The sequence below is a fragment of the Kwoniella shivajii genome, chromosome 1, assembly GCF_035658355.1.
Source record: "Kwoniella shivajii chromosome 1, complete sequence".
Classification (NCBI taxonomy): domain Eukaryota; kingdom Fungi; phylum Basidiomycota; class Tremellomycetes; order Tremellales; family Cryptococcaceae; genus Kwoniella; species Kwoniella shivajii.
In genome coordinates, this window is record NC_085908.1 from 2,887,636 (window position 1) to 2,913,277 (window position 25,642).

Here is a 25,642-nt window from a genome sequence, read left to right on the forward strand (position 1 = left end):
ATATTACGATACGAACCGGTATTTGAGCGACGAACGACAGACTCTAGGTCAACGTAATAATCGTTATATTTAATATCCTTACGACCGTTTTATTTCTCCTCACTTTAATAGATTAACGACTTTTCTTCTTATCCTAAATAGACACATTCTTTTTCTCTTTTTCTCACTTTTTACATCTTCCCCAGCTTTTGATCTTTTTTGCGGACATCACAAATCCGACGCGATGTCTCATCAATATCAACAAGCACAATATTCTGACAATGCAGGAGGAGGAGGCGGTGGATACGGTAATTCATATGGAAACAATTACGGCGGAGGATATAGCGATGAACCTCAAGGTGGGAATTATGCCAATAACAATTACGGTGGCCAAACAGGTGGCGGCAACTGTAAGCATACATCTCGTGTCTTGTATCTCGATCAACGCTGATATCTATCTCTACTCTTTTCCAACTCAATCATCGATTACCTTTACCATCGTTTAATTCCCTTTCATCCAAACCTCCCTGTTTATCTCGATCACGACTGCCCTATACCTGCTTTTCCCGACCGTTCAAAAATATCCTTTGTTTACTTTTTCACGCCTTTCTCGAAACCTCTTGGCCTGTTTTCAAATACACTTGTCACGTCCAACGCAATGCGTCTATCTTATACCGGTTGGCAATATCATTTTCACTGCTCTTCTCATATACCATATAATGTCTCAATCAAAATTGTATCCTGAAGCTTACCCAATGTCTTCTGGAAACCCCAACGCAGCATACAGTAGTGATGGAGTTACAGGAGGAGGATATCAAACTAAGAAAAAGAAGAATAAGTGGCTGTGGATCGGTCTACCTCTCCTCTTACTTGCTATCATCATAGGTGCCGTTCTCGGTGGTGTTCTTGGATCAAGGAAGAGCAACGACGGTGGTGCTTCGACTTCATCCAACGCAAGTAGCGGCACAAATGCCAACACCGGTGTTCCATCCAATGTAGGCAGTGTCAATTCTGCAGCCGCCACCAACACCGGTGCTAACGGTGAAGTATACCTCGCTGTTGCCACCGACAGTTACTTGCTTCCCGTCTACGCAACTGGTACTGCTACTGCTGGCTACGCTGCTCCAACCGTCGACTCCAGCGCCTCTGCCAAAGACTCTTGGCCCACGGACCCCAGCCCCCCCTCTAACTCTTCCATCCGAGCGAATCCACGTCTAGCTCCTGCTTACAAATGGGAAGCTCTCACTTCAGGTGGTCTCATCGCCAACAACCCTTACTTCAAGCAATGGAACGCTACTATCGTACAAAATGCCAGTGACACCCTCGGTGACGATCCTACTCCTTACACTGAAGATGGTGGTTTGAGCGGATCCGGTGTACTGGATGTTGCACGAGAAATCAAACTCAAGGTGAAAAATTGGGCTTACGCTTACAAAGTTACCAACGAAACTCAATATGCCGACCGAGTCTGGCTCGAACTTCAAACTGCTGCCGGAAACAATTCAGCTGTTTCCTTCGGTGCCGATGATGGTACTCGATGGAACCCAGCTCATTTCCTGGATGTTGCAGAATTCTGTGCCGCTTTCGCAATCGGTTACGATTGGTTGTATGATTTCTGGACAGATGAACAGAGGGATGCTATCATGTGGTCCATCATCAACCTTGGTTTGAATCTTGGTCACGCTGCTCTTTCTGGTGATTCATCTGCTTCAGCGTATGATTGGTGGGCCGGTAGTCAGACCAATAACCCTGAAGTCAACGGAAATTGGAATTGTGTCATCAACGGTGGTCTCACTCAAGCTGCTATCGCTATCATGGATCGAGACCCTACCCAGATTGCCGCGCAAACCCTCGCTCTTACCGTTCCTGATGCCTATAACAATTGTTTCCAAGGTCCTTATTCCGATGGTACATGGGCTGAAACCGCAAACTATTGGTACTTTGGTACCACAGGTGCTGCTGAAATGGTAAATGCTTTGATCTCTGCATACGGAGATGATCGAGGATTGGCCGAATCAAACCCTGGTTTTAACCTTACCTCAGTCTTCCACATGTACGTACAAGGTATGACCAGTCTATTCAACTATGGTGATCACGGACCCAACAAGTACTCCGCCACCGCAAACTCTCTTCTTCTCTGGGCCAACGTGTTTGACCAACCTCGATACGCTCTTTACCAAAGAGATCATTACGATGCTTCTGAACCATGGTCAATGTTCTGGTATAACCCTGCAACTACCGGTACTTGGTGGGATGGATTAGCATTAGATAAACATTTCGATGACCCAGATGGACAATGGGCAACTGCAAGATCATCGTGGTCAGATAACTCTGGTACCTATTGGGCTATGAAAGCATCGAAATTGACTGGACATCAAACTCATGGTGATCTAGATGTTGGTGATTTCGTTCTAGATGCAATGGGTCAAAGATGGGCAGGTGAATTAGGTTCAGGTCAATACCTATCTGATGGTTACTTCTCAAGTGAAACCCAAGATTCTCAAAGATGGCTTTATTACAGAAAGAGAACCGAAGGTCAAAACACTCTTTTGATTGACAACTTGAATCAAAATGTCAATGCTGAACCTACTGGAAATTGGGGATCTACAGGTACAGCTCAAGGTCTCGCTCCTTCATTAAACGTATCTACTTCAGATACCGCTTACTTCTGGACCGACATGACTTCTGCCTATAACGGTACCGGTGGTGTTAAACGTGGTATTAGGTATATCAATGGAAGGAAACAAATCCTCTTACAAGATGATGTAACTACCTCACCAACACTACAATGGAGAATGCACACCAACGCTACAGTCTCAACCAACCAAGCCACAGCAACGCTTACATTAGGCGGTGAGACGTTGGTAGCTTCAATAGTTCAAGGTCCTTCAGGAGCCGCGTTCTCTACTGCTTCTCCAACAAGATCATCTTCAGATCCTGCTTTACCCACTGGTACAGGTGATGCCGCTACTTACGATCAAGATCAATCAAACGATGGTGTCACGGTTTTGACTATCGATGTAGCAGATGGGGGATCATTCAGTTTACAAGTTTTATTCACTCCACAATGGGGTAGTGGTTTCACAGCTGTTGACACTGTGAACAACGTTGCTTTGGATTCATGGAGTTTGACAAGTCATTAGTGCACTTGACGGGGAACAAATAGATCGGCAGAAGGAAAGGAGAGAGGAGGAAGATAGTGTTTGTTTGGCGGACAGGATGAAAAGGATTTTAGTGAACTCGAAACGATATTATGAATACGTTAATATGAACCGAACATTCTCCCTTCTTTATATCTTATATCTTATATCTATAAGTAATTTATATACGCTTAGCTTGATGCCCTCCCTAGTCACCGAGATAGTTACACGCTCTCTTAAAATTGGCTTTGTCTTTTCCTTTTTATGAAATCTTTCTCATGGACGGTTATATGAATATACGTGATATTTCTGATCGATGTCAACCGGTATCTATTACCGAAGAGACAGATAAACTCGGTCTTCTGTTTATCATCATCATCATCATCATATAATTTAGACGCGTTCCTTCGGCCGCAGCTAATCTCGTATATTCTTGGAAACCTCGTATTGATGAAGATATTGATAATTGAGTAGCATTCATCGCTGATACTGTATCACTCGCTGCTTGTATATCATTACGAGTTGAGTCAGAACCAGTGTATCACCAAACCTCCCAAAAATGAAGACAGTATCACCTGGTGTCTTTCGAAGAAAACTCATCAATGCAGCACCGAACGTTCTTCCATTCATAATAACGTTTAGTCATGTTTGTATTTCGCCATATACGAAAGTAGAAGAATCATTCACATTACATGCTGTACATGATGTGCTATCTTATGGGTTCGATGAATCTAATTTACCTCATGTGAGTGAAATTACTGTATCATCCTCTCATGACTTGATTACTCCGTCGTGCCTTCATTTCCCCAACGATCATCTCGTCTCATGATCCTTTTTGATCTGATTGAGTACTTACGGCGTACGGATATATAAAACACACTTGAAGAGTCATAAATGCAAAAGCTGACTTGACTTATATGCGCGGTAGTGGGACCATATAACGTTCCCAGGAGCTGTACCCAGATCATTTTTACCTCCTATAGTACTAGGTCTGATTTCATATCCATTTTCGGCATTGGGTGTCAGTCTGGGATTGATACGGACGAAATTAGATGTTCAAATATTAAGTAAGTTTATGTTATCTCGTAAAATCACCATCGCGACTAGATACCCCGTTTACAGCAAGGAGTTTGCGAATGTATACGACCAAAGTTCAGAATGCTTATGTGACTTGTCAGTCCGATTGATATTGGCATCTATATTCTCACATACGTTCAATCATTTATCCAAGACTGTAAGAACTAGATTTGGATCTTCTGTCAGGATATGGTTCACTTTATTGTCTTTGACAAGCTTTCATATTCCTTATTACGCGAGTAGGACATTACCCAATTTCATGGCTTTACCAGGAGGTGAGTGTGGGTATGGAATGTTGGTATTGCGATGTTCATCTCATCTCCAACGACTCAAGTTCAACACATGATCGAAATTGAAAATTGAAACCGAAATCAAATTCAGCATCAGAAGTTAAAGCTAATACGATTTCCTGTACTGATATGTATAGTCCTACTCAGTATCTCACTTATTTTGAGAGCAGGATCGAAATCTGCTCCTAAATCGGTATCCGCAAGAAGACAAAAAACAGCGGTAATACTCTTAACTGCTTTATCTACTGTGATACGATTGGAATCAGCGTTGTTCCTAATTCCATTATCAGTAAGCTTGGTCTTCACACGAAGAGCTACTTTAAGCCAAGTGGTACAATGGGGTATGTTGGGTGGATTCGGATCTCTTGGTGAGTCGTAAATCTCTGAATCTGTGCTCTCCCTGACATATACTAACCTATAAATAACATATCTATATAGCTATATCATCATCAATAGATTACACATTATGGAAACCTACAATCCCTCATAAATCTTTACCTACATTTACGTCTACTTGGCAAATATTATGGCCCGAGTTATCGGCATTACATTATAATTTCTTTCAAGGACAATCATCTAATTGGGGTATAATGCCGTTCCATTATTATTTCACAAATTCATTGCCCAAGATCTTATTGACCAGTTTACCTCTGATTGTTTTATCTGGATTGATCTGGTTTTCAAGATTGACAGGAATCAATACTAAGATAGCTGGAAAAGAAGGTGAGAAAGTATACGAAGGTGTAGGGGAAATCATCAAGTTATTTGGAGCTGGTACGGTGACTTTGATAGGTGCGATGAGCTTGATAGGACATAAAGTGAGTTTTGAGAATCCATACAAGTTTCTTCCACTTTCACATCTGTATATGAATCGACCTTTTTTTTGGAGTTGGGTCTCAACTTGAACCGTTTGTTGTTGATAAATTGCATTGACTAACCAATTCCTGATAAAAAAACAAACAGGAATGGAGATTCATCATTTACTCAATACCGGTATTCCAGCTTATCGCTTCGTTCTCAGCGACATTCTTATGGAACCTACCTAATTATCCTAGATTACGATCTCTATTCAGATTCGGCTTGATCGGCTTGGTATTGGTGAATGTATCAGTAACGGGAGGATTAATTTTTTTGAGCATGAATAATTATCCTGGAGGTCAAGTTTGGAAGATTCTTGAGAATTTACCTGATTCAAAAGATAGACAAAGTAAGCTAGCTATATAACCAATCCCATCGAACGAAACCCAGCTTTCTGTCCCTTAAAAGTAAGCCGACTGACAAAGACTTCATTCAGTAACAATACATTTCCCTTCATATCCTTTACAAACAGGATCAACGCTATTCACTTTCCTACATCAATACCAACTCAATTCAACGACTCACATTGGCCCTTACCCTCCTTTCCCAAATCAAAAAGAACCAAAGTGGATATACTCAAAATCCGAAGAAGAGACTTTTGCTACGCCCGAAGGACTATGGGAGAACAACGTAGACTATGTAGTTACGGAAGAGTGGGACAAGTATTTGGGTGGAATAGAATCTGGGAATGAGGGTAGGAACAGTTGGAAGATGGTAGGCGAGATAGAAGGATTGGACGGTGTGAGCAGAGGAGGCAAGTATGGTTTGAAAGTGAATTGGGCGAGAAAGTTGGCTATTCTAGGTAGATAATGAGTGGTTGCAATGAATCTCAAGTGTTTCATCGTCACCAAAGCAAAATGGACATTCAGATTTTGTGCTTGTATTCCAGTCAATGATCAATACTGATGATGGATTCTCGTGGAGAAGTCATCTGTTCAAATTCAGTCAGTCCTTGTGATAACATAGAACCAACCAGGAATGCTTGGCCGATCGAACGGTCTGGCTCGAAACCACACGACACGATCAATTGAATGCTGTTGGTCGTACAAATGACATCTAATACTCGGAACTCGGAGCGCATCTGTGTCTATATCACAAGCAATGCATAACCCAAACTAAAGTATTTACTAAATCAAACGGAGATACTAAGTAGCTTAAAGTTTTTGCATAGCTAATGAGGCAGGCGAACAGCATTAGCGTTGTTACGAGAATACTAAGGAAACGAAACTCACCAGCGACATCTGAGGATTGGACGTGGTCCTCGATCTCAGCAATCTCCTCTTGAAGTTCATCAAGAGAGATCTTGGCATCTTCGATAACAAGGGTGATTTGGAGCATTCGAATACCTTTGAATGCATGAGCAATGTCAGTGTCATATTTGGGTTGATGGTCGAGGCATGATATTATAGAAAGCGGAAAAGTATGACTTACCGTAACCGACCGGTACGAGTTTCGAAGCACCCCAGACGAGACCTTCTTTCTCAATAGCTCTGACTTCTTGCTCTAAAGCTGCCATATCAGTCTCGTCATCCCAAGGTTTGACTTGTAGGGTAACGACTGATTTGGCGACTTCGAGGGTTTTACCAGCAGCGAGTTTCTCAGCTGTTTTGGCAGCTTTGGCTTCGTTGTATGAAGCGATTCGCTCGGCCTTGATTCGTTCAGCTTCGGCATCATCTTCCTCATCGTCGGAACCGAAAAGGTCGACCTCATCATCATCGTCCTCCTCATCAGCAGGAGCAGCGGCAGGAGCAGATGAAGAAGCGGAGAGAGGGTTGGTTCCTTTAGGTAAGGTGTCGAACTCTGATGAGTATGATTCGATGTGCTTGTACCATCTTGCTACGTGAGGATAAGTGGCTTCGGGGGCTATGATAAAGTGAAGGTGAAAAACACGATCAACTTTCATTCCTTTCGTCATGGTAACGCTAGCAAATGACTTACCTGAACCGAGACCCTTGAAGACCTCAACATCGGCGGAGGTGGGTTGGAAGCTGTTTAACAGAACGTTGTCAGCCAACTATCCATTTGACACTTGTATTTCCAAAGTATGTATTCCTTTGTGGAAGAGGATAATGAAAGCGAGAAAGAGTTTTAAAAGATCAGTGAGTTTGGAAGTTATTTTATCTTCAATGCATGAGTCGCGGGGTCTTAAGCCGCTGCGCTCGGAAACACGGACCAAAACGGTATATCATCATTTCGAGGAGGAGTTTGTGGGTACGAGAGAGAGGGAGAGAGAGGGGAAGGAGGAAGGGAAGTATTGGTGTGTGAGAGTAAGAATAGAGAATTTTGACGGTGAGAGAAGTCTTTGGGAAAGGCAGCAAAACGAACACGTAAAGAACACTCACCCGTCAACGTATGACTTTCCAGCGAGAAGTTGTTCGAGTTGTTTGAGATCAGTGGACATTTTGGATGAGATCTTTTGTTTGATTTGGTTGGAAGAAAGAAAGAAAGGGATGGAAAGAAGAGTCAAACGTGTTTAAGCACTCTGTCTCTCAACTTTTCTCTATTTTTATTTTTGTTCTCTGTTTCGTTTGTCCAACTCTTTTGTTACAGGGAGATCACATAAAGTTACATATATATCGAAGCGGTATTTCCGGGAATCGCCGTGGGTGGCAAAGAGGAACCATGTGAGCGGAGTTTGGCTGAATGTCCTCCCTCGGTCATCTGTGGGGCTCCGCATCACAGCGAGTGTTCTCGCTTTCTCAATAATCCAGACATGAGAGATGAATGAAGAGAGATGAAAGGGATAAAATCCATGTAGACTTGTGTATATACCTTTGCATTACAGTGATCAGCTTTGAGCTCTGAATGACAGGACCGGACGACTAGATGTCCTCATTACTATCGCCGCTCCTATGGTCTGTCCTCCCGTCACAAATCACTCATCAGATCATACCATACCTCAACACATATCTTCCAAGTTTATTCCCAGCTGAACCCAGAGGGTCTCCTGGATACATAAGAAATTATCGATACGCATTTACAGGTGTCATATTCACTTATCTAGCTTACACATTCTTCAAATCAGATGAGAAAGGGAATACGACAGAAGATTTTTATGCTTTACTAGGTGTGGAAAAGGACGTTGATGCAGATGGATTGAAAAGGGCTTTTAGATCTTTGTGAGTCTCAGTATCCCTTCTGGACGATATATGGAGAGCTATGACATATTCCGTAAGGATCAAATGCTGATAGTCAGAGTGAAACCATAGATCAAGATTGTATCATCCTGATAGAGCTGGATCAGGTAACGATGATCTATTCATAATGATTCGGAGGGCATACGAAACCTTATCCGATCCAGTGAAGAGGTATGCGTACGATAGGTGAGTGTGGATAACAGAAGTCCTTTATGTATGGCTTCAGACTGATTTGATGACGCCGATAGATTTGGTCCTCAGATATTAGATTGGAAATCGGCTTCTATAAGAGAGTATACAATAACGGGACTCCATCGTTCGATTGGATTTTATATATTCTCAGGAGGGTTCATGTTACTTTTATCATGTGAGCCCTCCTTGTTTCGTCCTGAGCCGTTGGAGTTCAGGACTTCAAAAAGCTGACTTTTGTAATTGTAACTCAGTACTTGGTCGAGCTAAAGAAGGTGCTTATGTGAGTATTGTCATTATTACCACATTCATCAACCAGAATTGCTTTGGTATACTGATAACTGCTTAACCTCAGTGGCGTCACACACTGTTTTGTGGATTGTTGATCTCAGAAATGACTTTGATACTGTCACCTTCATCTTCCCTCTTATCGTCTTCCGTCACATTTCGTCGAATCCCTTCGATGTTCTTTCGACTATTCCCAATATTATCTTCACCTCAATTCATTCAAATTGCATTCCTCCATCGACTATTTACCACGTTCTCCATAGCGATAAATCAATTGACCAGCGTATGGTTCCCTTCTCCACCTTCACAAGAAGAAGAATGGGGCAAAGTCATGAGTATGTTGAAAAATCTGGAAATAGAAGGTATGTTTCTTGGTCATCCTTTACATGTCGTTGCACATTCATGGTCCGTCAAGCTGCAACGGTTAGGAAGCGCGACATACAGAATCTCGATATAAGGAGAGAAGAAGCAGCTGATGCATCGAATTTCCTACTTATAGCCGTAACGGGATTTCAGAGTGAGGTGGCTCCTTTAATGTCAACTGGACAACCTAAATATATGGAGAAATTGATACAAAACAATATGGAAGATAGTAAGTATTCATCTTTCGAGATATCACATTAGGGGTATGGAAAGTGAAAGGATATTGAATACTTCTCTGTTACAGTTCTAGTAGAAAGAAGTATGTATGCCCACCCTCAAATTCGTCAGGCTCAACAAGATGCCTTACTTCGACCTCTGTCAAGAGATCTACGGACTCAAACTCCGCAACATAGAGCTGCATTACAACAGTTGGAAATCGCAACTAAGATTCCTTTACCGCCTTCACCGCCTCCTTCGCCTCGCCACCATTCATTGAGATTGTCGTAAAGCTTTCTACAAAGATCCTCTCAGGTTGGATGTGGAACGGGAATTGCAAGAGGAGTAATCATAGCATGTGCTTGAAGTCGTTTTCAAATGCATGGGTTGTATATTACAACATGTTTTTATGATCGATTTTCCATTTATTCCTTCCATGCTAATCAATATATTACTTGTCCCCAGTCTCATGTGCTAATCTACTCATGAGACTTTTCCCTCAGATACCACTCTTCTTCACGATGTCAATCTTCCTTCCTGGGCAGGTACACATCCCTTCCAATCCGATCCCATTCGAATTTACGGCTTTCAAGAGGTTCAAAGCAATCTCACAAGCTTTTTTGATTGCTATCACCCCCATTCCAGACACAACAGAGGCTCTTGAGATTTCCTTGTCATGAATATTCACTATGGCTTCTTCCGAATCATCGTGGAAAACTCTCTCGACTGAATAGTGCGAACATCCTTTACTTGCTAAGTATCTAATCATTTCATCTTTAGGGTGAGAAGATTGTTTTCTTGGAGGCGAGCAATATCTCTCTAAGAATGGCGAGATGTGTTTACTGAATATAATTCGGATCGGTGATAGATCAAAAGAAGCATCATGAGTAATAGCTCCTATTAAAGCTTCTAATGGATCGGAAGTGGTCTAAAAGAATATGATGTGTCAGGTCACAATATGCATCTTTACGTATGCCGCTCAATCTCGCTTGTACTTACGTGAGTTACTGCGACATCCAACCACCATTCCGACGCCACAACCTCATTAATATCATTTTCTGAATTAAGAGCATCTGCTTTAGTTTTCGCTGCCTTGGTGGCTTTTCGAATCTTGGCTATCTGCACTCGAGTCTGATCATCGCTGTCACGAAGAAGATCGACTAGGCCAAGCTCAACGGAGAGAGCCGATCGGACGCCCTGTATAGTAGCATAATCAATCAGTGACGACTTTCCCGTCAGGATGTTAACCGAGTAATTATGTTTCAGGAGACATACCTCGGTACACCTCGATGCCTATCACAATCATATCAGCTACGGCTTCCATGTGCTACTCGATTGATCAGCTCACCTTCATAAAAGTCAATGGAGCTGGACCCTCTTCTGGATAATTATCAAACAAGTACTCGACCACAACTGTTTTCAAAGGTATCATCAGCCTCGACCTTTCCCTTAAGGAATATTTAGGTATAGTTCTCCATGGAGTAGTGGGCATGGACAACGTACGATAATCCAAAATTGCATTGCCCAGCATTCGATATCTATCAAAGGTCATTTTCCTGCCCGGTACAGTCATGTCGAGACTCTAGTGGGATTGTACTTTTCATCAGCTCAAAAGTTCAAGTCGTAAAAGTGACCAGTGAGTATGAGGGGACATACAAGGACTTGATTGATTTTAGATTCGTCTTTGAATTCATATCCCAGAATAGTATTTTCTTTTGACTTGAAGAAATTCATGTAATTCGCCTCTTTGGTACTTTGCGTCGTCGTTGGGGGAGGTAAAGCGTAAGATAAATCAGACCATTTTTGCAAGCCTTTGATTGGAATTCCAAGAACATGAGCTACAGATAGGACCTCATCTAGATCTCTTGACGCAAGATAAGATGCGCCAATGAGGGCTTCAAGAACATCTGCGAGAACCTAAAATTGTGTTCAAGTCAGCATAAGCTTATTAGATATGTCCATTGGAGCAAAGCTGGTACATATAGTGTACCATATGGCTATCGAAGGCGGTAGATTATGCAGAAACTTACTTTATCACCCAAATCGTGTTCGCCTTCTATTGTATCACTAGATATCTTCGTGATACTTGAATTTCCTCCCGGAGCACCGTTTTCATTCCAATCCACAGCCCAATCTTTTGGCAACCAATCTTTCGCTTTGAACCTCTTACTTCTAATATACCTCGTCAAGCCTACTTTGATGGCATTATCTTGCAGAGATCTATTGGAAGTGGTGACATGTCTATCTTGGAAAGATTGTTCCAGATTTTTACCCATCTCCGTATCATTCACATATGAATGAATAGTGACTATCAATTTGAGTATTGTATCACCTATAAATTCTAATCTCTCATAATGGCTTTCAATATCATAATTTGAACTCGAAGTTGTTATAGCTTGTAAAGCTAATTTGGGGTCGAGCAAGCGATCGAAAAGATCATTATTCATCTGCGTCGCGATCAACAATGAGTCGAGCTCATTGAAGAATTGAGGTAAAATTGAAGTTGTCCTGAAAACACTGGCTGGGATAGAATGAAGTTTAACAAGTTCAGGTATGTGATAAGATTTTTCAGATCTCGATGGGAATATTGTACCGATTACATGTCCTCCATATTTGGGTGATAAAACGGATTCAACTTCCAATATAGGTTGATCAGGATAATCTAATGATGAAAGAGGGTTGATTGTTGCGAGAATGGTTTTATCGGGAAGAAGAGGATGGGATGAAGATGGTTTCAAATCTGTTCGAACGGATTTTATGTAATTTCTTTTGGCAAATTCAGCTGGAGTAGTAATGACTCCATCTTGACATTGTTTGTGTAATATATCGGGATCAGCCAGATTGAAAGGAGTGAATAAAGGTCCTTTAGCAATACTTGAAATTTCTTCCCAAGATATATCCCTTCTTTGTAATTTCTTCGAATCGCTGGCTTTCGATTGATGGTCCAATTTGAGAGGGACTATAAGCCATTTCAAATCTTTCAAATTACCTTTAAAAGGTTTTTGCATTTGAGCTCTCAATAATTTTTCTGTGAATTTCAAGACATGATCTAATTTTCCTTGTTCCCAACTTTTCATTTTGCCGTGATTTGTGATTTTCATTTTGGCTTTGATCTCAGCTTGATTACCGAAATTCAGAACCAATTCTTGACTGGAGACGGGTAATGGTTTTGAGGTTAGCAGACACATTGTTCTGCATGTTTCTTCTCGTTGAGCTGGATTGTCTGCTAAAGACAAAGTTGGACTGGAAATCGAGAGTAATTGGAGGGTGGTAGCGTGAATTACATTTGGTGCCAGTTGGGGACAGGAAGACCAAAAAGAAGGTGTAGAGACATATGGATAATTACCAATGCCTAATTGACCTGTTGGAGTTAAGTTATTTTCTGAAGGTGACGGTGGTAATCTCGAATGGATGAGTCGTTTTTGTAAATCCCAATTTTGACAGCTTTTCGATTTACTTGTCATTTGAGTTTCCTTGAGTGATTTCTTTTCGTGCACAGCTCCAGATGATAATGTACTCGGATCTTGGTTGTTAGTCGGGATGGATTTGGCTTTAGGTTCAGGTATAGGACGAAGTGAATCATCTAGAAGACCTCTTTGATGTAATTCTTTTATAGATTGGAAAGAAGCACTTTGTTTTGCTAATTGTTTATTTCTCCAACCTCCATTAGGTAATGGTTTAGTAGAACGAATAACACCTATCATTGGTAAAGTGATCTCACATTCTCTTAACGATCCGATAGGAGGACCGACATCAACTTTTCCTTTTTCCTCTTTCTCTGGTGTTATTTCACCTTCTCTCCTCTCCGAATCAGAATATATTTTACGTTTCAAAGCTGTCTTTGACGGTATCATTGGAGGTTGATAATCTTCTGTTAAGATGTTCTTGTATTCCACTAGTAGCTTCTGTTGACCTATCGATTGTGTCCAATGAGTGAGGTATGTTCCAGCATTTTGGAAAGTGAGAAGAGTTCCGTTTGGAGTGGTATATCGTTCAGTTTCATTAGGGGAAGAAGAAGAAATCATGGGATCGTTGATGATTATGGGTTCAACTTCGGATCCGTCTTGATGAATCTTCCTGGCGCCAGGTGAAGATGAAAGGGAAGAAGATGTTTCGCCGTTAATTGAATAAGGTATGTCTGTTTGTGGTATTAAAACTGCTTTCGATTGATCTCCTTCTTCTAATCTATCCTTTCCTTCTTTTGACTGCTTTCGCCTCCTCCTCTTTAGAGCTGATAGTATCGGATACACCTCCTCTTCTCCTTGATCAGTCTCAAGACTCGATATTTGATTCACGGTGATGGCAGCGTTGTATACAGACGATAATGGAGTCGATTGAAGACGAGTTAAATGAGGAGGTATTTCTCTTCTAATTTCATCCTGTTCATATGCTACTTCTTCCTTGACTACCTCCCTATGTTTTCTCTTCTTCTTGGATGAAGTTGGGACTGGATTTGAATTTTCGACCAAAGTGGAGGTTGTTGATGATATTGAGCATTGATCTATGTTCATTGATGATAAAAACACACACACCCTCGTTTTCGTGATATTGAAACCACTTAATCTACTACAACGGCAATCAGATTGGGTATACACCTTTGCTCCGCGATTGGGTATATCATCCAGTGTACGCACTGTGCTATGTCCCAATGGGAGGAAGAGCGGGTCCGTCTGAAAGAGGACGTATTAGATAAGCAAAGCTGCATGAAAACGGGGCGATGTCGGTATTCAGAGCGGGGGTGTAGTATTCATGCTGAATGAGATATCATCTAATATTTGTAAAGAAAAACCCCAGCGGAGGGCTCAGCACAATAAGCGTCGAAGTACACTCTGATTGACAGCAAGGTGAAGGACAGAGAGCACAACTCAGATAAGCTGGGAAAGAAGTAATTCGCTGATATGAGTAGGAATTCTGAACATGTTCGCGAGAGAGTATTTTCAGGCACAGTGCTATACCATCGATTTAACTTATCCCACCATGCGCTCTAGTAATTTTGTTGTCGACATATGAATACCAATCAAAGAACAATTGACTAAAAGATCATAAGTTTTACAGACCGATGATCATACGTCGGCTCGCAATGTCCTGCTATAACATCTGTATAGCTTGCAAAGGGATGTGGGAACGGACCAAGAGATCTGAGCATTCGACATTGTTCTTCTTAAAAACCCTGGGTACTATCTCTAGGAATATAAAAGAATATAAGAGAGCTCCGATCTGCAAGATAATATATATATAGATTTACAGGCATATCTCTATTCCACTTGTCACGGTAGCCTTTTCGGTTATCGACCATTGAGAGTTGGAATGCATTTGAGAGCGAGTGTAAGAATTTGATCTAGCTTGAGCGTTCCAGTGAGGTTTGATAAGCTGTCTCATACACGATCTTGACATTCTTCCAATCTTCTGATGTCATTATATAGCGATGCCTCGGTGAGCTTGGTTTGTTCTCAGGCATCCCAGCCCTTAACGGTAAATTTTGGCATCCTCTCTTCTTCTCCTCGTCTTCATCAATCTATCCGCCTTTGCGTATCATTAGACCTGACATCTATTGCATTACGTCTAATAATGTTCGAGATCCATAATGACGCTCGTAACAAGGTAGACAGTATGACCAACGAAGCCGTGACGAAAAGTATGAACGAACATGTGGATATAATCCAATCCCAAGTATATCCTCGGATGCGGTTCAAAACCTTGAATGGATCGAAGCTGTTGCAGAATATTGCTGCTTGTGTGTATAGTGATGAAGACCCATTTCTTGAGGACCTAGCATCATCTTCTGAGAGATACAGGACGAGCAGACTGAGTGGGAAGAATATGATATCTGATGATCGGAGATCCGAGTTGGGCATGTTGTCAAGACTTTAGTGGACTGACCACGACTAGACACCTTTTGACTTGATATATTCGAGGAAAACGGAACGGTAAACGAAGTCAATATCTCTCGTCGTTCTTGGGCCTGACTGTATAGGACAAGAAAAAACACCATGTATCAATTCAAGTTTAGGAAGATCAACATAAACAAAACTTACTCCCTGACAATGTATAGGTCAGTGGCAGTGCTGGGTGCACAGTTGAAGGGGTACGGGAGATATCACACTCAGTTTGTCACGAAGGTGATCCCGGTATATGGTCCTGATGGCAATAACGTTCCATACCATATAGAGGACTTAACGATTCTGAGACATCAAGTTTGACGAAGGGATCAAAAACGCCAAGGTACATGTGCTAGTACCTCATTTCTCAGTGCCTGAGACGAGTTGATTTTCGGTTACTGTCGTCCGTGAACACAGATGTGGCTAAGGTATATGTGGTGAGTAGTCTCCTCCGCTACTCATCCTTGTGACCTACCCCATGCATATAACGCGACGAGTATACACGCATCGGTCAATCAACGAGTGTAAAGTGCTAGGTCGGCATCACCTATCACCTTCAGAATCCTGAGTTCCTTGTACCTTGTACCTTGTCAAAGGCATCGTAAATTGTGTTTGACTTTTCACCTGACAAAGAAATGTAGTGGCCGAAGATAACGGATCACTACGGATATTGCTAAGCTAAGCGCTGCGGATCGATTTGGAATAAGGTTCTTCGCCTCATATCGTAGAATGATACGACAGATATGATTAATTCCCCGATGAACAGGAGAATAGACTCAGTTCAACAGTCGCCTCCTGTACGACTCCGCCCATTGATCCGTGGACCATTTGAGAGCGACCTGTCGTGGTGAATGTGGTCTTTAGTGCAGTCGGTCTTGTGTGAGTTCCGACTAATGCGGAGGGAGGGACATGAAACCCCCAATTGGGAAGCACATGGGATAGTGATAGTGAGTCATGAGCTTCCGTCAAAGCTTGATCAATCTCCTCTTGGGAATTTTTCACGTGGACCCTGCAAGTACTAGTGTGTGACAAGCTAACCTGTACATAATCTTAAATACTCATAGTTGAACTGGTTCCAAAATAGATCACGGTCTTGGCAAAACAGATAACGCGAATACATCCGAATTCGCTTGTATTACTGAAGTACGAGTATAGCCGTAATCGTTTCGAGGACTTATGTCATGACATTATCATTACGTTGCTTCGTAAATAAATGATAGATTTCGGTCAATTTCCTGTCGATATGATTATCCTCAAGTATGTACCCTGGTGTACTGTCTGTAAAGGTGACTCTGTCTCCTCGTCCAGGTCTTCCGGCTCGACATGACAGTTGCATCCGTTCAGAGCCTCAGGAACTAGAGGGAGTCCACTTGTTCCGCTAGTACAAACTTGATAGGAGATCAAAGTCGAACCTGACAGTAACGCTTGAGGCTTGTCAGTCGGTAGTCCCAGCTGCGATGCCATGCTGCTCGCTCCGAAGGAGGATGTAGGTAGGGAAATTAACAGACGGGCAAAGAAGTCCGCCAAGGTCCTCGATGGCTGAGACTGCCAGAACGTACAGCGCCCTCAGCGGACAGTGCCTCGATGCGACGGCCGAATCATGTAGTCAGCATATCGTATCATACCATACCACAGGATGGAGGATACTACAATCCTCTCAGTAACGTATAAAAAGGTTGGTCAAACAGATACTGTATTTACATCTCCATATTCCCTCCATTCCATCTCTGGATTTTGAAACAGGTTCCCTCCAAGATCGAAACCATTTCCGCTTAACTCTTCTGATCTCCGTCGCACAACATGCTTCATTCATTCAGTCACCTCCCTTCCACACTTGTGCTGCTTCTCGGCATCCTCACTTCCTTTGGGACCGCCAACGGACGAGTCATTCGAAAAGACAATAGAAGATTACCTCGCGGCGAAGACATTTTAACTTTTGGATCGTTCGAGGACCTCGTAGCCCACCACAATGCGGTGATCGTAGACGTGACAGTCGCCGCCGAAGTATATAACAATAGTACTGCGACCGATCCGACAAACGATGCGGAAACCGCCAATTACACAGTTACCAAAAGGGCCAATGAGGTCGAAACAATTGGTAATCTGCACGAGTATACCTGGGATTGGGTCACCAAGACTTGCGTAGCCATTACGGTGTCAACGGCAACATTGGCAGTATCATCAGGATTCCTCTTGATCGCTTTAAAGAACTATAGAAAGATGGCAGCCATCGTGACAGGTGACGGGGTAAACCCGGCAACTTTACCACCTGCCGGTGGTGGTAGAGGCAGAAGGGACATTGATAGTAGCAGTAATGTCACGTACGCTAGGGTAGAAACAGAATTTGTCATTGACGACGTTAAGAGAACCACCCATCCAATCCAATTGCTCTATAGCATCGACAACGATAACGGTTTGATTCAATTAGATCAGGCTTATGTCGATCTAGGGGTCACCAGCGGTCAAGGAAATGAACTCAAGAAACGAGTCGACGAATCCCATGAGATCGGTGTCGGTTTCGATGGACCTGTCATCCAATTCAATGGTAATGAAGGATATTATAAGTCTACCCAAGAAACTTTTTTGAGACAAATCTTCAATACTGGTAGTGAAGGTTGCAAGCAAGATTTCGCCTGTGGACCTCAAGGTTGTATGGGTATGGCGATTCAAGCTTCCTCATATTATGGCTTCAATGTCAGAAATCTCTGGGGAGGGTGTTACGGCGTTTCAAGAGACTGGATCAATTAGACAACAAGAACGGCTCTCAAACACCTTGATCCCCTATCTGAAATACATCTCCATTGCCACGTCATCTGCCAGATGGCGAACCTTTGGTTTTTACTCTCTTTCTTCTTTACCTTCGTACTCGTACTACCTTGATGTTTCGGATTTTCTTTACCAACTTCGACTCAGTTTTGCCTGTTCCATTTTATCTTAGGGTTTGCGTATCTTGATCCTGTCCATATCTGTGCCTGTCTCTAAGATTGAAATATATCGTTTCCTAGCTTTGAAATCCAATATGTACATGCAAGACTTCGTCTCTCGTCGCTCATATCAGGTTACTGATCCCATGATGGAGCACAGGATCGATGTAGCTAGGAGTAAACCTGGAATCGAGTGACAAACGTTATTGTAGGCGGCCTCGGCAAGCGATGAAATGACTATCGCAATTAGTATTTCCAGATACCTTGTCATCATCTTTTCGCTCTTTTATCGATATACAAATAGCGAACGGTTTCTTCAACACAAAATGTGATTTGTAGATGCTAGAGAAAGCGCGCTTGGGCTTGTAGGCAGAATCATGTGCACAGGCATATATTGACCTTCTGTAACGATCTCAAGACAACTTCTCTTTGAGGTTCAACTTAATCCTCTTGTTACCGTTCCCACTTAATCCACCTATAGCCCAAGCGTTTTCGATCAGTTTCTTCATTGCCCAAAACCAAGCTATCACATATACACCTTTGCACAGGGCGATTTCCATCGGTAGGATGTACTTTAGCAGGATGCTCGAGGGTATGATGATCTTCCATAGAGAAGATAGAGATGAAGACGATCAGTAAATGTCAATGATTTGTGATGTATCTCATTACTCACTGAAAACGATTGGCGTACAGCGATCAACAATGACATGAGCGGTGAACCACCTATCAAGGTGTTCCACAAGATAGTCATCCCAGTGGAGATTGCCATTTCTGTAAATGACGAATAGAGTGGCATCAGACTAGAATGACCTCCGAAAATCAGCCTGCCATTCACTCATAGTTGATTCTTTAGATAATTGAGAACTTACTTGATCAAAGAAATGAAATTGAGTCCTATTCCAATCCTCCAGATTTCATCTTCGGTACCGTTACCTTCACTTCCTTTTGCCGCACCTCCCCGTAGACCCATAAGCAAAGTAAAAGGCATGAGGGGCAATACGATATCTTCTCGATCTGTCGAGAACAGATAAATCGGTATTGAGATGAGAAAGAGGAATAGTGGAAGGAAATGAATAGTTGGCGAAGGTCTTGTTTTGTTTCCCGGTCGTAAAGATAAACTGGAGTATAACAATATTGATACGGGTGGAATCATAGATAGGATAGTGAGACTGAGCTGCAGCTATATCATGGAGATGATGTTTTCAGCTATCGGATCCGTTATCCATGCAGCGGAACAAGGCTTACCTTGTGGTTTTTCATTTGGTCGATCAGAAGAGATATGCTAGGAAAGGGTACAATTGATTTACAGTACTCGTCGACCCTACCGGAGTCCGTGGTGAGGACTCTTTCTAATTTGTCCGACCACGGTGAATGGATATACCTGATGAGACTTTGCATACTGTGAATGCGCAGAAGCTCTGTTGGACAGGCGGTTATCGCCCTTGAAGCTATTCCCAGAGTAGCTACCGTAACGGACAGCGTGATATGCGTGATTCTGTGATCGGTATTAGCTGTTATGTGTCGTTTGACATAGCGTCGGAAAAGTTTATCTTCCCCAAGCGAGACAGAGATGATATGACTCACCCTTCAATCCCATTCATCCATATTCCTCTTCCTATCGTATATACTGCAACACCAAAAGCCCAGATCCAGCCATCGCTCTTCACAGCCAAGCCCAACGCTAGGCAGAGTATTGAAACTAGATCGCGAGCCGAGGAGAGAAGAGTTATAGGTCCTAGTATGGTCCCCATCGATAATATTCGATTTCTAGTACAAACAACCAAAGAAAAGGAAAGAAAAGGGAAGTCAGTCAAATCATCCAAATTGCCTTTGCAGACGAAAATCGATGAGTCGAATTTCAAATCCCCAAACTCACTTTGAGAATAACGATAAAGGTGAAAGTAATATAGTTAGGATTGCAGTAATCTTGGATCTTGAACTTCTACCCGTTGATTTGATTTGTTTCATTACATATTGATGAACAGTCAATAGCCAAACAACTTCTTCTATCACACTTCTTTTCCACCCTGATTTCAATCCATCTTGTTCTTCTTGTTGGGCCGAGATTCTGATTATGTATTTTATGATTATATAACCTAATATTGCAGTTGGAAGTGTATAATGGCTGAAACCGCTTTTATTCATATATCTAATCCACCTCCTCAATGGCGAATCATATTTACCTGATAATAAGGTTGATTTCAATTCTTTTTCTTTCCTTCTCTTTTCCCTTCTGTCGGATTTACCACCAGGACCACCACTGATACTGGTCAATGAATGTTTACGAGGTACGGTCAAGAGATAAGAAGGTGATAAAGACCTTGATCTTGACCCTGATCCCACAGCTGAATTCAAAGGAATTCCAAAATCTTTTACTGATTCTTTGACGGTGATATTGGAAGTGATCCTGTGAACTTGTTTTGATTCAGGCTCAGAATTGGGATTTCTTGATGCGTCGAATGACGGTGAAGAAGGTGAAGAAGTTTGATCTCCTGCTGCTCCTGCTCCCGCACCCGCTTCTGCTGCTCCTGATGCCGCTGCTCTTGAATATGAGGAAGAATCATATGAAGTAGATGATATCGTACGAGAACCATTATATGAATAAGGATATTGATGATGATGACGATGAGCGTATCTTGTTGACGATGAAGGATGAAGAAAAGATGAAGATGAATTTGAGTTTGATTGGAATGTAGTGGAGGAGAATAATGATTCTGCATCAGTCTCGCTTCTATTTAGAGAGAAGATGATATATCAGTCCAATAAATCTACATGACATTAATGGAAGTTGTTTTTTTGGTTGTGTTTGTTGGAGAACAAGGAGAACAATTTGGACTTACTCTACTACACTTGCTCTTCTTGACCCAAACCCAGCTTTCAAAGCTGCTTTTTGAGCCAAATGCTGTTGGTAAGGTATTCTAGGCATTATCAAAGAACGTCATTCTTCCTAGATCCTGTTTCTAGCTTCTGTTCGTTACAGTCAAACTGTCTTTTTAGCGTTGAAGGATTTGGTCAAACGCGTTGACAGGTTTTGCAAGTGTCAGGACAGTCGTATCTTATTGATGAGACATCCCTTTTCAAAGCATGATCCAGTAGTCAGCGGACGGTTGTATTGATCACTGAGTCTTGTAATGGTCGACGAGAGGAAGAAACGACAGACTTGTGTTGAATCGAATGCAGCTGATAACCTTTTTCTCTGAATTGTTTTGTTTTCACAGAATTGGGAATTGCTGTTTTGCCCGGTTATTGTTTCTTATCTATCATCCGGCGGGACATTGGGATCACATCAGAGTGTGCTCTTTCTTGCATGGCAGTCCATTCCATTCCTAGACCCAAGTGGGGCAAGGATGCCAAACGAACGCAGCTGAGATACTACATGTTATCATTCAAGTAATGCATACAACATGTCAAATCACATCCGTTTCGTGAATATAACGACCGAAAAAGTTCCTCTTCCATCTCTCTCTATATGTGTGTGTTCATAATCATGATATTGATGTTCTTGCTTCATACAATGTTCATTCTAATTCATTTGAGATTTTCCTCAAATCATTTCCTTTCAATTTGAAAGATGCTTTATCTCTATTATCAGCTGATAATCTTGCGTACTCTAAAAACAATCTGCACATGCGCAAAAATTAAGTTTAAATCAGCTTCGAAATATTCTGCCAATCTCCATTTCCTATATTTGTCCATGGCGAAGGGTTTCCTTCGCTTGACAATGTGTGTGAGAGAAAGAAAGTGGGTGCTCACCTAAATTGGTACGCTATCATATCTTCTTTTCTCCAATAATTCTTACTCCATTCTTTACCTTTCATAGCTATTTGTTTAGCTAAATCATCATGACCTTCTCTGAAAAAAGATAATACATCGTATAAATCTGTTAGATCCGCTTTTATAGGTACGTAATGAACCCCTGATTGATTAACCAAAAATTATGGTTAGTCATCAGGACCAACAGTCTCTTGGTTCAAACAGAGGACGGTGTGACGTGAAGCAGATAACTCACATGGCTGTATTCGATCGGTGTACCATTCAGGGAAGATAGTCGATTTCAACACGACTGAATTTGTAGTCATTAGACGTTTAAATCTTGCACTCCATCCGTTTCCATCTAGGAGATTGGCAAGTCAGCCTGTTACTGCCTCCGTGCAGTGTTGTCCGACATGACTAGCTTACCTATATCAAGAAGGTATTTGTATCTAAAGCCGGAGTCATCACTGATCAGCTCTTGTCACTACATCAATTACACATTTGAAAGTGATAGATTTGATGGGTCTAGACTCACTGATTACCTTCAGGCCAGTTTTTCCTAGAACCGAATTTATATCCATTTTGGATTTTCCAACAAACATCTGGATCACATTGTATCGCTTCATCAACAAAAGCTACATCCATCAATTCATCGTTTAATTGAGATAGTGGTATATTCTTTGGACTTCCAACTTGTATCGAAGGATTGGAAGTTTCCGGTACGTCAAAAATGGGTAAATGACCTAACGGTTCTGCTGATCTTGACACTAAATTAATTCGTTGTGATATATCTAGAAACGAGAATGAAGATTTCACCATAATTTAGCTACATTTCGTGTGTTACTGCCAATGATGATTGGATCGTGTGATACGTAGAGAGGACATCACTCACTCCACGGAACTCCATCTTTGAAGTAGATACCAGTGGTTTTGCCTCTCCATAACATCCTCTCATCTTTCTTATCTTCCCAAGAGGGGTCATCGCCTACATCTTCAGTCCACGCTTCCATTGAGACCTGCAATCATCACAACGTCAGTATCAGCTCCTGTCACGTTTTATTTATTCTCCTTTCGGTCTTGCCGTTATTGAAAAGAGGAGTAATGACTTACCCCTAATACATCAGCATGTAAAGTCGTTTTACACATCGCCAAAACAGGATATAATTCTTTACTTGGTCCTGGACCTTTGCCATGTCCAGATAAGAATCCTACTAAATGAGTCAAAGTGGGATGTATACATGGGTCCATCGTTCTATGGAGAACATAGCCCACGATCAGCATTTCGATCTACATTCAAAGCGAATCCGTTGTGAAGAGCTGAACGATCCGATCAAGATGTTCCAGATCCAAGCTGGGTAAGATGAACACACTCACGCCTTGTGATCCCATACGAAACTCTTATCACCATGCCATAAACCATCTAAATCAGGTAAGATATCAGGATCGTAGTCGTGTCTGAGGGGTTTATGCGGTGCGCAAGCTGATGCCCAGCCGAGATGAGCCGTGTCGATCTGATGGATGCAGCGTAAGAGTTAGCTATGGATGTAGTGAGGATGTATGATTCAGGGAGCAGCATAGACATACTTCGTGTTCGTCCGGATTGAAGACTACCGTAGAAGATTCGGTCAGCTTATCTCTTACTACAAGATCGTTGAGAGGAAGGAGAAGCTTACATTCTCCTACGGCAGAAGCATCTTCCAAGGCTCCTTTCTGCGGGATGGTGTCGATGATGTCAGCTAAACCCATTATGCAAGCGGTATGAGATTGACTCTTCCCCGCCCGCCCACCCCCGGATTCAGACCTACATATTCATGACCAACGAATTGCCAAGGAACGTCATGACTATACATTGTAACTTTAACGTTTTCCAATAAATGTTGAATATCCTGTAATAGACCTAATTGTTGTGATGCCCTTTCCCTAGCTACTCTTTTACCTTCTTCGTTCAGTCCAGTCTCGACTATGTTATATGTACATTTCGACGATGGGGTTGCATCACTTGGGTCAGAGTCCAAATCTAAGTCTGAACCGGAGTCGAAGGTTGAGGAAGGATTTATACCAGGACATGAAATAGTGTACATGCCTGACATTTCTGATGCTTCTCGAATGAGTGATTGGATCTTATTCGGAGGTAACGCGTGGAATGGTTCGAGATCGCGATACTGTGTCGTGTGATGAGTCGAGGTATCAGACGATTTATGGTAGTGGTGGTGGGGATACTTCGCCCCCAGCCCACCCCCTTCCCGAAGAAGAAGAAGAGACTCACGATTTGATCGTATTCATCTTTCAAGCCGACGTTATTCCTCGTAGCGTATTCCCACCATCTTTCGAATCCTTTAGGTGGATCCCTATCGTATCTTCTCCTATATTCATCCACTGCTTCTATCAGATTTTTACTTTGTTTACTCAATTTATTTTTCCAATTTTTTTGACCTGATTCGATCAACGTAAATATAGGATGATTGGATTGTATGTTAGGTATCAAATAGCCGCTTGATAAAAATGTATGTTTTGTCTTTGTATTCGGAAATTGTCCTTGTTCTTGTTGTTGAGGACTAGATTTGGATTTCTTATTCCCAACTTTGTGTCCAGGTCCATTCCCTTTCCCGTTCCGAGGAGATATTACTTCTTCTTCATCTTCATTCTCATCACTATCTCTAAATAAGATCTCATTTCCAATATCATCTACCTCATCTTCTTCGTGATCATTGAAAAGTCTACCTAAACCGAAGAATGAAATATCATCTTCATCTTCGCGTTCTCTTTGAATGATCAATTCGTCTTTTTTACCTTGACCTTGACCTTGACCTTGACCTTGACCTTGAACTCTTGATCTTAATGCTTCCTTATTCGTTTTCTGTACGTTGTTCCTGTTCGATCCGCGTGAAGCTGACGAAGAGGAGTTATTGATTGATGATAGATGTTTCAATAGAAGATAAGGCGTTATCAAGAGTGTGAGTAATACTATCAATGATCGAATTCCCCTTCTTGGCGTAGGTATAGGTATCCTATATGCCATCTTGGAAAGCCGAAGAGGGTCTTCCAAGATAGCGACAGACGTCTTACCGCTGATTGAAGCAGATGCTTGAAGAGTTTTTCGTTTTCGTTTTCGTTTTCGACTATCCGGTATTTTCCTTTTCTAACTCGTTATGACAGGGCGTATATTCCTTCAGTTCTAATGGGTTTGCCTTCCAATGATATGATACGAAAGTAAGAAACACGAGTATTGATGGAGGTAAACAAATCCGCGATTCCCATCAAAGAATGATCTTCTACCTTCTATGTCTAGATCAATGATTTCCCACCAAAGTTATTTTCCTCTCTTTCTTTCACTTCCAGGTTTCCTCTTCCTTGTTCCCATCTGGACACAGCTGTTCCCTTGTATCGTTGCATGGGAAGGAGAGAATGGCAATGATGATCACGTTTCTCCCCGTGTAATGTTTAAACTCTTTTCTTATTATTACATAATCATCTGGAAAGTTTAATCTGACGCGTTTCAAGTCTAAAATCATTTTTGGGCTAATTACGCAACAGCCGATTCAAAGATTT

The 25,642-nt window shown here is 41.9% G+C and overlaps 9 protein-coding genes across 9 annotated transcripts; 5 read left to right on the top strand and 4 right to left on the bottom strand.

Annotated features, from left to right (window-relative positions):
• Positions 1–223: 223 nt before the first annotated feature.
• On the top strand, positions 224–430 carry IL334_001077 (uncharacterized protein; the record flags this gene model as incomplete). The annotated part of the gene is made up of 1 exon (XM_062932837.1): positions 224–430. The coding sequence occupies one exon, from the start codon at positions 224–226 to the stop codon at positions 428–430; it is 207 nt and encodes a 68-aa protein (XP_062788888.1).
• Positions 431–698: 268 nt separating this feature from the next.
• IL334_001078 (uncharacterized protein) lies at positions 699–3,122 on the top strand (the record flags this gene model as incomplete). The annotated part of the gene is made up of 1 exon (XM_062932838.1): positions 699–3,122. One exon carries the CDS (start codon positions 699–701, stop codon positions 3,120–3,122), a length of 2,424 nt encoding a protein of 807 aa, XP_062788889.1.
• A 556-nt stretch (positions 3,123–3,678) lies between these two features.
• On the top strand, positions 3,679–6,154 carry IL334_001079 (uncharacterized protein; the record flags this gene model as incomplete). The annotated part of the gene is made up of 7 exons (XM_062932839.1): positions 3,679–3,864; positions 4,048–4,186; positions 4,298–4,471; positions 4,624–4,854; positions 4,925–5,304; positions 5,450–5,693; positions 5,781–6,154. The coding sequence occupies 7 exons, from the start codon at positions 3,679–3,681 to the stop codon at positions 6,152–6,154; spliced, it is 1,728 nt and encodes a 575-aa protein (XP_062788890.1).
• Positions 6,155–6,498: 344 nt separating this feature from the next.
• On the bottom strand, positions 6,499–7,745 carry IL334_001080 (uncharacterized protein; the record flags this gene model as incomplete). The annotated part of the gene is made up of 5 exons (XM_062932840.1): positions 6,499–6,515; positions 6,577–6,690; positions 6,776–7,207; positions 7,283–7,332; positions 7,687–7,745. 5 exons carry the CDS (start codon positions 7,743–7,745, stop codon positions 6,499–6,501), a joined length of 672 nt encoding a protein of 223 aa, XP_062788891.1.
• Positions 7,746–8,170: 425 nt separating this feature from the next.
• Positions 8,171–9,828, top strand: IL334_001081 (uncharacterized protein; the record flags this gene model as incomplete). The annotated part of the gene is made up of 7 exons (XM_062932841.1): positions 8,171–8,463; positions 8,554–8,667; positions 8,730–8,848; positions 8,925–8,953; positions 9,026–9,320; positions 9,458–9,550; positions 9,626–9,828. The coding sequence occupies 7 exons, from the start codon at positions 8,171–8,173 to the stop codon at positions 9,826–9,828; spliced, it is 1,146 nt and encodes a 381-aa protein (XP_062788892.1).
• Positions 9,829–10,036: 208 nt separating this feature from the next.
• On the bottom strand, positions 10,037–14,048 carry IL334_001082 (uncharacterized protein; the record flags this gene model as incomplete). Its single annotated transcript, XM_062932842.1, has 7 exons — positions 10,037–10,465; positions 10,537–10,734; positions 10,813–10,830; positions 10,886–10,950; positions 11,041–11,119; positions 11,194–11,454; positions 11,568–14,048. 7 exons carry the CDS (start codon positions 14,046–14,048, stop codon positions 10,037–10,039), a joined length of 3,531 nt encoding a protein of 1,176 aa, XP_062788893.1.
• A 3,168-nt stretch (positions 14,049–17,216) lies between these two features.
• Positions 17,217–18,164, top strand: IL334_001083 (uncharacterized protein; the record flags this gene model as incomplete). Its single annotated transcript, XM_062932843.1, has 1 exon — positions 17,217–18,164. The coding sequence occupies one exon, from the start codon at positions 17,217–17,219 to the stop codon at positions 18,162–18,164; it is 948 nt and encodes a 315-aa protein (XP_062788894.1).
• A 589-nt stretch (positions 18,165–18,753) lies between these two features.
• On the bottom strand, positions 18,754–21,266 carry IL334_001084 (uncharacterized protein; the record flags this gene model as incomplete). Its single annotated transcript, XM_062932844.1, has 7 exons — positions 18,754–18,942; positions 19,014–19,140; positions 19,210–19,520; positions 19,586–19,835; positions 19,925–20,107; positions 20,217–21,071; positions 21,181–21,266. The coding sequence occupies 7 exons, from the start codon at positions 21,264–21,266 to the stop codon at positions 18,754–18,756; spliced, it is 2,001 nt and encodes a 666-aa protein (XP_062788895.1).
• A 592-nt stretch (positions 21,267–21,858) lies between these two features.
• On the bottom strand, positions 21,859–25,112 carry IL334_001085 (uncharacterized protein; the record flags this gene model as incomplete). The annotated part of the gene is made up of 12 exons (XM_062932845.1): positions 21,859–21,961; positions 22,094–22,256; positions 22,350–22,454; positions 22,520–22,542; positions 22,629–22,884; positions 22,986–23,109; positions 23,204–23,345; positions 23,468–23,604; positions 23,678–23,700; positions 23,767–23,803; positions 23,899–24,255; positions 24,360–25,112. 12 exons carry the CDS (start codon positions 25,110–25,112, stop codon positions 21,859–21,861), a joined length of 2,223 nt encoding a protein of 740 aa, XP_062788896.1.
• Positions 25,113–25,642: the final 530 nt, after the last annotated feature.